Source organism: Podarcis bocagei (assembly GCF_964188305.1).
Source record: "Podarcis bocagei genome assembly, chromosome: Z".
Taxonomy (NCBI): domain Eukaryota; kingdom Metazoa; phylum Chordata; class Lepidosauria; order Squamata; family Lacertidae; genus Podarcis; species Podarcis bocagei.
In genome coordinates this window covers 16,226,705-16,242,506 of record NC_138140.1, presented here as the reverse complement: position 1 = coordinate 16,242,506, position 15,802 = coordinate 16,226,705, and the positions used below count along the sequence as shown (strand labels likewise).

Sequence of the window (15,802 nt, the reverse complement as noted above, 5' to 3'; positions counted from 1 at the left end):
TTATGATTCTCAAAAAAAAAGTTCTCCCCCTTTCCTCCTCCTCTCTCTTCCCACTTCCTCTTTTCCCTCAATCCCAAATTGCCAATAACAGTAATGTCTCACTCTGGATACAACTGATTTGTTTGAATGGTTTTATGACTTGAAAACAAGAGACTCAATATATTGTATTGGTATCAAATAAAATAGTTTATTAAAAATATATTAAACAAAAAAAAAATACATTATCTTACAGGGAACAGGGAACCAACCAGAAAGCTGATCGTTCAGAAAAAGGCTGTACATGGTGCAGCCACAATAAGAGTTCTTGCTTATACAGGTAGGGCTACTCTGTTGTCTTCTGTCGCTTGGGATCTGTGGGGCTATGGCTCTCAGTGGGGCTCCTTCTGACTCCTTCCTCTGCCCTCTTGGCCAGCCGCGGATCTCTTGGCCTATTCTGAGATGTAGCCTGTGGGTTTGAGGAACTGGAGTGCCCAGATGCTGGCATTAGAGGTGCCCCACTGTTCCTTGGAGCAGGAGCACCAGAAGATGATGGCTGGGGATGCTGTACAGGGACTTCATTCATCAGGGCTGCCATGGTCACCTGCCCAAATCTGGGTACCACCAGACTCGGCTGGGCTTGCGCAGGAGATTCTTTATTGCTCCCTGGAGCAGGAGCAGGAGCACCAGAAGATGATGGCTGGGGATGTTGTGCAGGAGCTTCACCCGATGTGGCCACCGTGGTCACCTGCCCAATTGTGGCTCTCGCCAGTCTCTGCTGGGCTGACATGGGCTTCAGGATCATCTTAGCACCAGTTGCATAGCAAGGAATACTGTTGTACATGGTTTTGGAGGTGGTCTTGATGATGGAGCCTCTTTTCTGAGCATCCTTAATCAATGCATTCCAATCTTTATTTTCCTACAAAAGGAAATTTTCTTTTTTACAAAACAAATTCTTATGATTTGGGGGTAGTGGTGGTCTATAAGCTGGGGGAAATTAATCTGATGCCTCAAACTAGAAACTGTTGTAACTTGATCCCAGTTCTCTTTCCTTCTCAGGCAGGGAGGGGAACCTGGCGGTGGTGGAATTAATCTGCCCCCTAGTGTTCCCAGCTGGCCTGCCAACCTTCAACTTCTTCTCAACCCTACTGCCTGCTGCTTAGGAGACCATTCTAGCTTCTTGGCTGCACTGCAGGAAAGTGGGAGTTTGACTCTGTCAGTCTTGGGCTTCCCTTGCTTTTGGAGTGCATCTCTCAACAGCTTTCAGCTTGGGGAAAATGGGGGCCTTGGCCTGAAAAGTGTTCTTCACCCTTCCTCTAAGGCTGGCTTAATAAATCTAAAACACTAGAGACCACTAATAATGGGTGTCAGGAGAAATGAGGACAAACTTCCTCTGGATTGCACCCACTGGTAAACAGTGGTTTGTGAACATGCAACAGAGGATCCCTCCAATATGGCCGTACTCGGGCTATAAGGATCCTTCCCTCCTCACTGCAGTTACAAAACAAGCAGAAGCAGCAGGGAAACGAGTGTTTAACAGGAATCCGTTCACAACTCTGAACTTTACAGGAGCAAACCATCATTGCCAGGCCTTCCAATGGACAAACCTGGATTGGAGGCCCTCTAGTGGCAAAGTCGTTATGGTACAAGGCTAGGGAAAAGGACCACATGAAGACTTTGCGCCCAATATGGGAGTAACTGACTTCATGCAGGAAAGTGCCAGGATGGAAAGGGGAGTCCCCCATGCCAGCTGCTTTATCCCCCGACTGGGCGCCTCCCTGGGAGACAACTGGCAGGACAGGAGTCTGATGGGACAGGGGCAACCAGCATGGCAGAGGACGGCATCCCTTTCTCTGCTGCCCTGCACACAGCTGGCATTCTAGCACAGAGGAAGGAGTGGGGAACTTTTGTGGCCCCCAGAAGTTGCTGAACTCCATCTCTCACCGCCCCTCATCATTGGCCAGGCCGGTGGGGCTGCTGGGCATCGCACATCTGCAGGGCTGCAGGATCCCCGGCCCTTACAGCATCTCACAAACACCTCCCAGAAATGCCATGCTTGGCCTTGCATGGAAAACCACAGTGTTCAATGGTCAGGAATGATGGGAGTTGTAGTCCAGTCCATTAGCTCTGGAATACCATACTGCTAGTCTAAGATCAACTGGTGAAAGAGCTAAAGTAACGTAAGTTTTACCATCTATGAAACCCGAGTTTCAGGTTCCTCTGGGCGTCCACAAACAGGGACAAAATTGAGATGGCACTGACCCCCCCCCAACAGGACCTTCTCAGTGGTAGCTCCCTCTTTGTAGTGGCCCCCTCCCTGGGGAGCTGCGCCTGTCTCCCTCATTGTTGCCTTTCAGGAGGAGTTTGAAAACCTGTTTGTTTACACAGGTGCCTTCGGTGGCAGAAGGACACGGGATACGGGATGAGAGAATGCCTTTTCCAAAGAGGTTTAGAACTGTAGCTCTTCTTAGAAGGCTCTCTAAACCATTGTTTTGTGTCTGATATGTTTACCGCCCTGGGCTCTGGAGGGCTGGACCTAAATTCAATAAATGAATGAATACATGTGGCCCAACATTTTCCCCTACCCCAAAGATTCAAAAGATTGAATTGTCTACAACACCTCTGGCCAGCCTAGATCCCTCCTGAAGTTTTGAACTGCAATTCTCACCTGCCACAGCCAGAGCAGCAAATCTGTGCCCCCTTTTCAAGGGCAGGCGGAGAGCACCACATATAGACACAGCATACTGGGCCTGTTGGCACCCTGCTCCTCCAAACAACCCTATGAAGTAGGCCTGATTTATGGCTTTGGGAGGCAATGGGGGGGTCTTGGGCCAAGCCCCACACACTGCCAGGGCACCCCCACTGGCCCTCCAAGTCCCGCCTTTCTCTACAAGGAGGGCTGACGTATATATCCAGAGAGAGACTTCATGCCTTCTTCCACTTACCATGAGCGTCTTCAGGTGTCCCAGGATGAAGAGGCTGTACTTGGCTCGGGTGAGGGTGACATTCAGACGCTGCAGACTCTTCAGGAACCTGGAGAGGCCAAAACAAGCCACAGGTGAAGCTGGCTCAGGATGGACAGTGCCCCCCCCGTGTCCTCCTAGATCAGTGTTTCCCAACCTTGGGCCTCCAGCTGTTTTTGGACTACAACTCCCATCATCCCTAGCTAGCAAGACCAGTGGTCAGGGATGATGGGAATTGTAGTTCGAAAACAGCTGGAGGCCCAAGGTTGGGAAACACTGTGACTAGATGACCACAGTGGGGTTCACTAAATCCCTGCATTTGAAAGTGCACTACTAAAAGGTTGCAGGCATTCCTACCAAGGTTTCCATGTCTATGTATAATTTCAGTGGGCCTCCTCTGAGTAGAGACAACCCCCTGCTGCCATGTTTCTGCTTTACATTTTTTATTGGAGGCCCTGATTTTGATCAATTTCGTTAGTGGTGAATATTTATTAGTGATGTTCATTTATACATGGTTTTTTCCCTTGCTTTGCAATATTTTAGCTTCTCTCTGCCTCCCCCATTGGTTTTTTTATGAAATACCTTTTAAGATTATAATTTAAAACACTCAAAATGGTTGTTTATCGATAGCTTTAATTATCATTTAATTCAATTGTTCCTTGGGTGCCTCCTTTATTGGACATCATTTGAGAGCAAAGTGAGAAGCTTGGGGCATAAATCTTAGAAGTCAGTCCATGATATGCTTTTGCAATTTCAGCTACACCCCCCCCCCCACCATGTGGCTTCCAAGCACAGAGTGCCCTTCCACCCACCCCCCCAGGTGGAAAGGAAGTGGGCTGGTGGTGGGAAACAGCTTTAGACCTTAGCCACACATCCCTGCAGCACAAACCATTGGCAGATTAATATTATTTGTTGTGATTCATGTGAAAACTCTCTCGTTAATATTTCAAAACTGTGCCTGAATATTTTATTCATTCCAAAGGTGACTTGCAAAACAGAAAGGCACCATTAGCGCAGCTGTGACCTTTTTCTCCTTCTCAAAAAAACAGGAAAAACCCAAAGCTGTAAAGGAAAACCAAAAGATGTGCAGCCCTGTTTGCCTGATTTCACCCCATCAGCCGTCCGTGGGGCCAACAATTCTGCCGGGTCACACCTGAGAGCCCCAAACCCCTTGCCTGCCAGGGAGGACAGGGCTTTGGGGCTCCATTTCTCCTCTCCCCCAGTGAGACACAGCAGAAGCTCCCTCAGAGAAGCCATTTTGCCAGCCTCAGGAATGGGAAGTCCATTGCAGTAAGAGAGCTGCAGTGACGAAGCTCACATGGCCCAGGCCTGCCCTCACCCCCTGCAAAGACTATTGTGGGACCACAAACCTCTCCTCTCCTGGATTCCCTTATGGGCATCGCAGGGGGCTGCAAGAATGCGGCCAGAGACCAACAGGGGCTCTAACAGACAGCTGTGACTTGTGGACAATGGCCCACACACTTGACCACCCCAAGGATTGCACCCGAGCCCTAGAATGGCCAGCAGAGGCACCCCAGTTGACACATCACAAAACAACAGGAAAGCCTTACCCTATTGACCCTTGCGTGCTTTGCGCTCTGACACAGCTGACAATGATGCAGTCCTTCTCACGGCCCTGGAACCCATCCACAGTGTCGACTTCTGCAACGCTGAAAAAGGAAGGAATGTACAGAGCCATTCAACACATTTATTTTTATTAGTACTGCCTCCCGAAAGCAGAGGTGAAACTAAGAAGGAAACAAGCCACACTCTTATGACATTAGAAGAAAACTCTGCACTTATTGTCTGTGTGTGTGGAAAAAGAGGGAGGGGCAGAGGGAAGATTACCAGAGTCACTGAATGGGCTGCGGCACATCACTTGTTCCACTACTAAAATGAGAACATATCCTATATTTCACACACAGCTGCTGCATAAAGAAATGAGTTTTTTTGGGAGGGGAAAATATTTTTGTTTACATACACTTTCTAGGGTTGCTGTATTTCAAAAAGATCCGGCACAAAAGGCCACCTTCCAAAAATCCCCCCAGATGTCAATTCCATCTTTGAAATCCTGGTAACGTCTGGTAAAATCCAGACGTATGGCAGCCCTAGCTTTACTATCATCTAAGTAGAGAGATCCCTGCCCCAGGGAGCCTACAATGTACATTTTAACAACAGGGAAACAGAGGGAAGGAAATTTCTATTTTATGAAATAAGTGCAGGCAAGTCCAGCAAGGAATGGCTGCCCAAGTGTGGGCAGAGCTGGCTACCTATTGCACTTTTGTACACCACAGGGATGGGGAAACCCTGGCCCTCCAGGTGGTGCTGGACAGTATCCCCCCCCCCCACAGGCCATCCTGACTGGGGCTGTTGGGAGTCCAGCAGCATCGAGAGGGACACAGCAGGTTTCCCAGCTCTGATCTGAGAAGCATCCTCCCTTTCCCCTGAGGGAATGCCTTTTCTCCATAGAGGAATTCTTCCATCTCCTGCTTGAGGGACTCAGATTCCCATAATTCCCTGACCACTCAAGGCTTGCAAAGCTTTTACCCCTTTTCTTCTCTTCCAAATTCTTTCTCCAGCTCGAGCAGGATCCTTCTTTTCTGAGCACTGTATGGGGTGATGATCCCAATGTTACGATAGTTGATGCTTTTCTTCGTTTTTGTAATTAACGTAATTAATTCTACAACCAGTTTCACTTCCTGGAGATTGACGAAGGAACTGAACAAGAAAGTAGTAAAAAGAAGGGGGGGAGAAGAAAAGGATGAGCGGAAGGGCCTTGTAGATGGATGAGTGCCTCAGGTTAAAAGTCAGCACAGGCTGTTTGTTTCTCTTGAAAGGGGGTTTGGGGGACATACCCTGCCCCCACATGGTTCTGGCTAGGTGACCTAAAAGTTGACTTCAAACTTATTGGTTCTCTCCAACTCTGAAAAAAGGTAGCTCTCAAAACTCTTTGTCAGCAGTGAAGGAGGACATGGCTGCCCAAACTGCCACCTGCTCTTGCTGTCGCGGACAGTGGGAAAGATCAGATTAAGACTGCTGCAGGCTTTCCAGTGGGGCATCTGTTTGGCCCCTTTGAGGACAGGATGCTGAACTAAGGGGTCCTTGAGCCAGGCTCAGCAAAGGGCAACCTAAACGATGAAGGGGATGCAACAACTCTCCCTATGAGGAAAGGTTGCAGCCTTTGGGGCTTCTTACTTTAGAGAAATGGCAATGCAGTAGAAGTTTATAAAATTATGCATTTTGTTTTGTTTTTTGAAGGTTTTTAGTCTTCTTTGTTTTTTAATCTGTTAAGTTGCTTTGAGACTTGTTTGTGTAAAAAGCAGCTAACAATAAATTAAAACAAATCAATAATGTTTCATTTGTATTGGTTTTTGCTTGAATTTGTTTGTTTTGTATTTTGCTTTTTTATTTCACTGCTGCTAGCTACCGTGAAAAAAGCAGACTACACATTTAACAAGCAAATAAATGAGTATCTTACTCGCTCTCCCGTATCTCATGGGCATCCAAAACATCAAAGAGGAGGTACGGTAGGAAGGGCCAATCCTTAGAGAATCGGTTCTCTTCTGTCCTCCTGTAACGCCATGAAAATAGTCACCATGTAAAAACAGTGTTGAAAGTCAATTGGCTAAATTCTTTATTCCTGGAGGAGACACTGTCCATTCACACGATATTCCCCACCTGGAGAAAACTAGCATGTCAGCAGAGCTGTAGCCAGGTGATCTTGTGCCCCTGGCAGAACTAGTCACAGACAAATTAGCTCTTCTTTCTGCCTCTCCTCCAACCGCCCCCCCCCTTCAATTCACCTTCTATTTAAAACCATTTCTTATGAGGCAATAATTGATATTTATATTTATTTATAGGCATATTTTAAAGCCGGTTTTGCGTCCCTCCCCCATCGCCTACGCCCCTGGCGGGGGCCCATCTTGACACCCCCTAGCTACGGCCCTGCATGTCAGGGAGGCAGGGAAACATTCCAAAAGTATGACAAGCACAGGCAGAGATTAGCAGTAGAAGGGTGAAAAAATACAGAGGCTTATACAGATTTTCCCTGGTGAAGGTTCAGAAAGTCTATGGGAGCCCCCAGGAGCAAGAATGAAGTCAGAACAAGGTTTCTGGAGTGCTTTTGACTTTCCCAGGAGCAACAGAAAACCCAGCTAAGAAATTGTGCAAAGTAAGATAAATTACAAAAACAATGAGTGAGTCATATGCACAGTTCATGCATGTCACTTAAACCAGCATTTCCTGACACAGAATTTGAAGTGTAAGGGCACAGAATTTTATTTTATTTATTTATTTTAAAAAAGCTCAGCAGCAGCAGCAGCAGCTTGGCATAAATATAGCTACTTGCCACTATACAAATCCAGACAAGCATCAAAGAGACATAATTCAACAGTAACATTTCAGAAATGGTTAGAAAGAAAGATTATTATTGTTTACGTATCAAATCAGGTTGCCAGAAGGAGTCAGGATGGATGCCTATGATCATGTGCAGAATTTTCACTCACCTGAGTACTCACCTATAGTGTCTGAGCAAGTGTATTCCCTCCCCCTCTAAAACACGCACACAGACACACACCGGATATGATGTCCAGGTGTTGCCAGACTACAAGTCCCCCCATCCCTGACCACTGGCCCTCCTGGCTGGGGCTGCTGGACTCCAGCAACATCTGGAGAGCATAGCCAACCCACCACTGGACTTGGGGGTTCTGAAAAATCCAGGATAAAGTGGAACCTTTGTCCACAATCAGGTTCATTCGTCCACATTCATTCGTCCACTTCTTCTGCAATGTCTGTTGACTTGAGGTGAGATAATCAATAACAAAAAGGTGACTACGCACATGTCAGTTTTCAAGGCACGGTTGTAGACGTAGTTAGAAGGGAAGAGGCAGATCTCAGGGTGCATCCTGTACTGAGTGGTCAAGCGCAGGACTGGAAGCCTGTCAATGACTTTATTCTGGAGCTGCGCATCCAGCTGTCTGCACAGCCGCTCCATCAGAGACTGCCCATAGCCGTATTCCTCAGCTCTCTGCCAATGTGGGAAAGAAGCAAGAGAAAGGAGGAGGAATGAGACTTTCAGTGGGTGGGTCAGGTGCAGATAGCAACTAAAGAACAAGAGGTTGCCATGTGAAATTGCTCAGGTTATACAGCTAACTCCACACCCTCTGGGTTTTTTGTCTTTTCCCTCTCCCAAGAGTAAGCCAGTATTTCATGGGCACACTCAGTTCTCACTGGGCTGTTTTTGGAAGAAACATCATTAGGTACCCCCCAACCATATTTTTGTACTTCTGCAAACTGAGAGGCCAAACCAAGTCCACTGAAACCAAGTCTTGTGCATGGCTGTTGCATTTTCTGCATGGCTGCTGCAAGCTGCATTTCTTTGTGCATAGCTACCACATTTTGGCTACATAAACATGAGGGCTTGGAGATCAGTATTAGTTTACAGTTTAACATTTACAGTGATTTAGATGGCTCAAAGTGTCACATGTACATTACCTTGTGATAACCCTTACCACCATCCTATAAAGGGAAATCAGTAATATTATGCCCATTTCACAAATTGGGAGGGGAGGGAATGAGGCAGGGGTGGGTTCACGGCAGGGAAGAGATGTTTGAAGTAGAGATTACGAATGAATGAGCCCTCTTGAGCTACCTAAAAGGCTTGGGAAATTAACAGTCCCATGAAATAACCCTACTTTTTATATACTGGAATGTGGGGAAGATGGCAGGAGAAAAAGAGTGCAGGAACATCTCCCCTCTTCTGACGTTCTCCCCAGTGCATCAGAACTAAGAGAATTAGTGGTGCTTGAGCAGCAAAAGTCTCTCAAAGGCTATTGCTATGGGTATATTTCTTAATATACATTTTTAAAATGCATTTTAAAACACTGGCCCTACCCACTTTTGCCTCTGCCTCACCTGCCACTGGAATGTATCCCAGCTTGCTTGGGTAGATAAATCTTTCACCAAAAGCTCTGTTGTCTACCAAAATGGGAGCCACATGGGCTGATTTCAGAAAAGCCTGCAAAACTGTGTGATTCATTTGATCAGGCAAAGTAATTCAGTCATCGCCACTGGAAACAGCTCATATGCCATTAAGGAGCTGATAGGTGGTCTACTTTATGCATGCCAATAACAGGGTCATGAGATAAAAAGAATGCTGCACAACTTCATCTTTCCTGGGATAGAGAAAACACCTTAATTTGTGCCGTACTCACCATAGATCTAACTGTGGGAGGAAGCTGCTTTGGGTCTCCAACCAGGACCAGTTTTTTGCAGTCATGAGTGAGCGGGATGAGAGTTTCCATCTCACAAGACTGTGCAGCCTTTTACGAAGAAAAACATAGCAGTGTGAATGGGGTGACAGGAAGAGAGGTATATTCCAGGCAATGACAGAAAAGCCACAGGTATGGATCCTAAGATCTTGCTGCAGGAGCCATCTTGCATCAAATCCTGCTCCCCCTTCCCACCCCCAGCCCCACACCTGCAGCTCATCCACTGCAACCCCCAGAAGCCAGTTTTCAGGAGGAGAGGGAAAGCCAGGGTCTTCAAATAGAGGGGAGGTTCCTGGGGATCTTGCATTAAAAATAATAATCATCCCAAATTCCTAGCCTTCCAACATTTATTTGTCTGCTTCCCATTTAAATGTATTTCTGCTTTCCCTGTATGGTTATTTTGATCTAGTTCAGCTTTCCCTCCCAACCCAGCAAGTGCCCATCAAAGGTTTCGGAACTGCAACTCCTGCCAGCCCCAAATGGGAGCCCTTTCACATAATGCTCAACTGCACAGCTAAATGCTAACATACAAACAAGACTATTTTGTTCTTGGATTACAGCAACTGAATTTTAAAGTGTTGAGGGTTTTTTAAAAAAATAATAATGGTGGCAATGGCTTCTTCAACTTGAGATTGGTGGATAGCCAGTTTAGGGGGCGGATTTACCTTGGAATCAAAGTCAAAATGCCCACCCTCAAAAATGTGCAAAGCACTCAAGCCAAGAGGAAAACTCATTTTCAAATTTCAGCACACACAGTAAATTAAGATTCTGCATGTTGTTCTTGCCACGACAGGGGCTGGGGACAGTGTCAGATTTTGCTAAATGGAGTGACAGAGGAGAGCCTGTTAACGGCCCGAGACTGACTGCCTTCAACCAGGCTGTAAGAGGAGGCAGGGCGGCTTGCTTGACAGCTTACGTCTATTAATATAATTATTTCCCCTTACAAAGATATTAATTGAGGTTCTGGGACCAAGAACAAGCTTTGCAACTCTCAGGTCCCCTGCTCTAGGCATCTTTGAGAAAGACTTCGCTGGCAGAAGGTTCAAAGGGGGGGGGGTGCTGCTCTCTGGGATGAAGGAACCACTGGTCTGAGCTGCAAAAGGAAAAACTCCTTACTGCCAGAAGGAAGGCTGTGAAATGTGGTGATCAGGCCCAGGGTCAGAGAAAGAAGAAACAAGCGGCAGTCCTTATAGGCAAAGTATATTTACTGCTGTTGTTACGCTGCAGAGAAAAGTGTAAGGTGGTAAGAGAGGCCTGTCTAAGGGTAGACAACAAGATGCCCTCCAAAAGGCACATGATTTGCAGAAGGTCCCAGGTTCAATCCCCGGTGGCATCTCCAGGTAGGGCTGGGAGAGACTCTTGCCTGAAACCCTGGAGAGCTGCAGCCAGTCAGGATAGGCAAGATGGGTCAATGGTCTCATTCAATATAAGGCAGCATCCTTCGTTTGCTAACAGGGATACCCAACCTTTTGGAGCTCAGGGGCCTATCTGGAAATCTAAGAAACTGTTATGGGCTCCACAAAATACCCATTTCATGGAAGAAAAACTGGCAAGGCTCTGACTCACCGGTACCTCCAACAAAAAACCCCAGGCAAGCCACTCATACACATCTCAAAATAGGAAGAAGAAAAAAAGGCTATATCTCCAGAATCAATCAATCACATTGAACAAAAAAGCTGCCTTGAGGGCTTTTAGTGTCAGAAGGTTGTGTCAGTGGTGGAAATAAACAATCAAATAAATACAAAGCCAGCTAAAATGAAAAGGGTTGTTTCTGCAATGCCTAAAAGGTACCAATGACACCCTCCCCTCTGAATACCCCCTTGCCACCATAGTGCCCACTAACCTCATCCACAATGACACAGCTCAGAGGGTCACAGCCCTGCCGCTGGAATGCTGATGCCAGCATGCTACTCCCACTGGTGCTCAGTGTGCAGCAGATGATGTGAGACTTCAGGATGATATTCGCTTTCAAATCGCCTTGCGATCGTCCGCAATCCTGGAAAATAAGAACCAGGAATTTCATTTTGAAGAAGACCTAGTTTTCAGACAGAGCCCAGTTTTCTTTCAGCTGCCTGATTTGTTTTTACAACAAGTCCCTGTTCAGTGTGTGGTTAAAGATGAATTCAGCTCCTTTTAGAGGAAGAAGTGGCTTAGATGCTAAAATGAAGGGCCATAGCTCTGTGGAGGTGTGCCCATTTTGAATGCAGAAGGTGGCAGCTTCATTGGCCAGTATCTTCAGTTAGGGCTTTGGATGTCCCCTGCCTGAAATCCTGAACAGCCACTGCCAGTCAGTGCAGATAGTATTGACCTAGACAGACCAATGGTCTCAGTATAACACAGCTTCCCTGTGCTCATGATAACTCATGATGAACACAGCCAATACCTGCTTAGAGTCAAATGAAGGCATATGTTCACCAGTGTGGCACTCAAGAGTACAACAGTGCCACTTCTCCCGATGCTCACCAAGCCCCTGAGCCCCACCTTCTGTGCCACAAGGGGGTGAGGAGAGCTACCCCCTGCCTTGGAAAGTGCAAAAGGTTGTATCCAACACAATTAATAACATATTGAGCCCATTAAAATTTAGTTGCATACAACTTGTAGAGCTGAAAGAGGAAGTGGGAGGGAGCGCTACACTTCTAACTTCTTTTTGTTTGATGTGCTTTTCAAGGCTCAGACTGGCACCTTAATAGCTGAACAGAAAGCAAGACACTGGACTCAATGATCTCTGAGCCCCCACAAATGCTTATAAGTCTATGACTGGACTGAGTTTATGGCACATGACTGATGTGTAACAGAGCAGCAGCACCATCAGTGATCTGCGGTAATGAGAGATATATCTTAGCTGGAGCTAACTTGAGATACAAACACTTTTTTGCATGACAAAACAAAGCAGTTCACTGAGTGAGGCTGTTTTTAAGAGCACCTTAAAGACCAAATGGTTACCTTCTTCAGTTGAACAGTGAGCCTCTTTCTTTCCTCTCCAAGTCTGCAAATCTCCTTGTCTAATAATTGCAGCTGAATGAAAGGGGGAAAGTTGCACTCTTATTTTTAGCAAGATAAACTTTATTCGCATTAGCCAATGGCCATAGCAACATATATTTTTGAAAAGCATAAACAACCAAGCATGGGGAAGAGCATAGTTCAGCATCAGAGCATCTGCTTTGGATGCAGAGGGTCCCAGATTCAATCTCCAATGGCATCTCCAGGTAGGGCTAGGCAGGTAACTCCAGCTGAAACCCCAGAGAGCTGTTGCCTGTCAGTATTGAGAAAATGAGCTGGATGGATGAAAGATAAGGCAGCTTCCTGAGCTCAGCAGCAGTATCTGCTAAGCATGCAGAAGCTCTCCAGTTCAGTCCTCAACTGCATTTCCAGGGAGGAATATCCATTGTCTGAAACCCTGGAAAGCTGCTGCCTGTCAGTGTAGATCAGGGTGACGAACCTTTTTCAACCTCAGGGCTGCATCCCTTTCTGAGCAAGTTTGCAGGGGTCATGTGTCAGTAATGGGTGTTCCCTTTGTACAGCTGACTCAATTCTACACCCCTCTCCCAATCTGCTATCTGGGAAAGCAAAACTCCAAGGACACATTCTAGCGAAGCAAAAAACCTCAAACCACCCTGATGTAAACAATGCTAGAGAGATCAATGGTCTGATTCAGTGAAGAGCAGCTATTAAGTCAGCTTTAATTCAGAACCACGAGGACTGGAACCTTATTTCATTTTAGGGGACAGGCTGCTGTGCAGAGGTAGAGCATCTGCTTTGCACACAGAGGGACCCAGTTCAATCCCCAATGGCATCTCCAGGTAAGTTTGGGAGAGACCCTTGCTGGAAACCCTGGACAGTGACTGCCAGTTAGAGCAGACAATGCTGAGCTAGATGGACCAACGCTCTAACTCAACAAATCTTACTAAAAACATTTTGTTCTGCACAGCCCCCTTGCTACCTGAACCCCCCATTTCTGGAGGCTGCGTCCTTGAACAAGTGAAGCACGACACCACCATGTTTTGGCCCCTCCCTCATGCCTCCCTCCTCCCACTGCAAAGCATGTCTAAACAAGTTTCGGAATGCCAGCCTACTCAACAGCCTGATTTGGACGTGCTAATCCTAGTCCAATTACCCATGCTAACAAACAAGTACCTGGCTAGCGCTTTGGGTTTTTGCTATAGCACGCTGGCGACAAATAATGTCCAGCTGTCGATCCAGGTCTTCTTTTCGTCTGCAGATATCTTGATGTCTGCCAAGGGCTGCTTTGCCTAAGGAATTCAACCAAGTGCTTTTAGTTTAGTCATTTATATTCCACTTTTGAAACAGAATGTTGGTCACTCACCAAGATGCTTTCTCTCACACACTGAAATTCAATGCTTGCTTTACTGGCCGAGGGAGCCGGCGGGTCATGTGGCCACCATGAATAAGCCGCTTCTGGCGAACCAGAGCAGCACACAGAAACGTTGTTTACCTTTCCGCCGAAGCGGTACCTATTTATCTACTTGCACTCATGACTAAGCCGCTTCTGGTGAACCAGAGCAGCGCATGGAAATGCCGTTTACCTTCCTGCCGGAGCGGTATCTATTTATCTACTTGCACTATGATGTGCTTTCGAAAACAAGTAGTTCCTAACAAACCATTTCCAAGAAACACATTGTGTTTGCTAAGCAGAACCTGCACGTATAAATTTATTTAATTAAACAATCTCTGGCTACAGACCTGGATAGGATGGGATGGATAGGATGATGTTACAGGATTTCATCCCCTCAGCTAATCCCTGCTCTGGGCTTATGATCTGGGAAGACTATTTCAGATAGAACAGAGGCCAACTTTTGGACCTCACTATTAAAACAACTAATCAATAGACAATTGACCATGGGGAAAAACCAACTGATAGATGAGGAAGACAAATTTTACGTGTATGATGCTCTAAGAGAAAAATACCATTTGTCAGAGGTGGCCCAATGGCAATACTTGCAGCAACAACATCTTTGGTCCAGCAGCCTTCACAGCATATGACACACCAGAGATTTTGGAGCAATTGGATAATTCATTTGAAACTAAAAAGGCAGGATTACTTTTTATAGTTATTTACTATCAACAAATAACTTTGATAAAGTTTAATTTCTTAAACTCTAAGAAATTATTGGAATAAAGATTTGGAATGCTCACTATTTCCTAGACAAAAAGAAAATGTCATAGCTTCAGTATCAGATGCATCAATGAATCTTATACAAACATAAGGGAGTCCAGTAGATTCTAAGTATTATTTTCTACTGGACTCCCTTATGTTTGTATAAGAAAGGACTATCTAATGTAGCTCTTTGTTGGAGCTGTAATATAGACAGTGCTTCCTTGAAATATATGTTTTTACTGTGTCCCAACTTACTAAGTTTTGGGGAGGCAGTGCTGAACTATATAAACAAAGACCCTACGGAAAAAATTAAGATTTTCAGAGGTGAATGTGCTCTTGAGCTATATACCCATTGTATGGAAATTGACAAAAGGACAGCAAAAATGGAATCTACATACCCTAATGGTGGCCAAGAGACTGATACTGATGAATTGAAGGAACAGACACACTATTCCCCTTAATCAATGGCTTAGCATATGATTGGACAGCTTATGGACGCAGACTTTCTTCGGATATATACAATAATATTGTGAATGAGTTTACTGACAATTATATGTGTATTAGAATAATAAGAATATACACATCTGGATATTTATGTATGGTAATGTAAAAGAATTTGCTTTTTTCATTCTCACTCATTTTCTTTCTCTTTCCTCACTCTCTTTTTATAAATGAAATGCTTCTAATAAAATATTTGGGGGGGACGGGGACCTTGAAAAAACCCCTTTATAAGATACTCACTTATTTCATGGTCGACCTGGGCATCTAGACTAAACTTCCAGACGTCCCTGCTGATGGAGTTTTCTTGTCCCAGTCTCACCAAGTTGATGTCACCACAGTTTCCTGGATGTAAAACAGATACTCAGTGCCTTGCTACATTACAGTTAGTTTTTTGAAAAAGAAAGAAAAGCATTTGGCAAACAATTTTGATCTGCTTAGCAAATCCTGAAATCTGCATCTTGCATATTAAGAGCTAAGAGTTGGAAAATGTTCAGGAAAGGGCAACTAAATGATCAAGGGGATAGAGCGACTCTCCTACAAGGAAAGGTTGCAGCATTTAGGTTTTTGGGTGGTCACTATGAGAACTGGAAGAGGGCTACGTGGACCACTGGCCTGATCCTGCAGGCTCTTCTTAGGTACTTAACGTTCTTTTGCTGAAAACACCCATAGGATGGTTTGCAAAAAACCAAATACAAATAACAATTTTTTAAAACCACTAAAACTAGCAAAAAGAAATGAAGCAAACCTTTCAGTAGACAAGTGCAGCATTAAAAATATCTCAAAGGACCCTAAATATCCTTTTTAAAAAGCGTAAGGATGTACAGGAAAGACCATGCTTGGAGTCTAAAAGATACACAGAGATGGCACCAGGCCCCATTTGGAATGACTTTTCTGCAAGAACATATGCTACAGTAAGCGTAATTACTGCTAACTACACTGAAAGGGTGGGAGCACAGTCCTAAGTGACTTAAACCCTG

The 15,802-nt window shown here is 45.4% G+C and overlaps 1 protein-coding gene across 4 annotated transcripts in view; it reads right to left on the bottom strand.

Moving 5' to 3' along the window:
• Window positions 1-162: 162 nt before the first annotated feature.
• Window positions 163-15,802, bottom strand: part of LOC308578707 (putative helicase senataxin) — a 53,228-nt gene continuing 37,588 nt past the window's right edge. For 3 of the 4 annotated variants that reach the window (XM_081179174.1, XM_081179176.1, XM_081179177.1), the window contains 11 exons: window positions 15,066-15,167; window positions 13,343-13,458; window positions 12,152-12,223; window positions 11,052-11,204; window positions 9,152-9,259; window positions 7,778-7,965; window positions 6,418-6,510; window positions 5,487-5,657; window positions 4,511-4,609; window positions 2,922-3,009; window positions 163-895 (listed from right to left, as the gene is read on the bottom strand). In XM_081179174.1, coding sequence (XP_081035300.1) covers window positions 323-895; window positions 2,922-3,009; window positions 4,511-4,609; window positions 5,487-5,657; window positions 6,418-6,510; window positions 7,778-7,965; window positions 9,152-9,259; window positions 11,052-11,204; window positions 12,152-12,223; window positions 13,343-13,458; window positions 15,066-15,167 — 1,763 coding nt within the window. In that variant the 3' untranslated portion in view covers window positions 163-322. The remainder of the gene's footprint in view (window positions 896-2,921; window positions 3,010-4,510; window positions 4,610-5,486; window positions 5,658-6,417; window positions 6,511-7,777; window positions 7,966-9,151; window positions 9,260-11,051; window positions 11,205-12,151; window positions 12,224-13,342; window positions 13,459-15,065; window positions 15,168-15,802) is intronic. The other variant, XM_081179175.1, reaches the window with a different exon arrangement.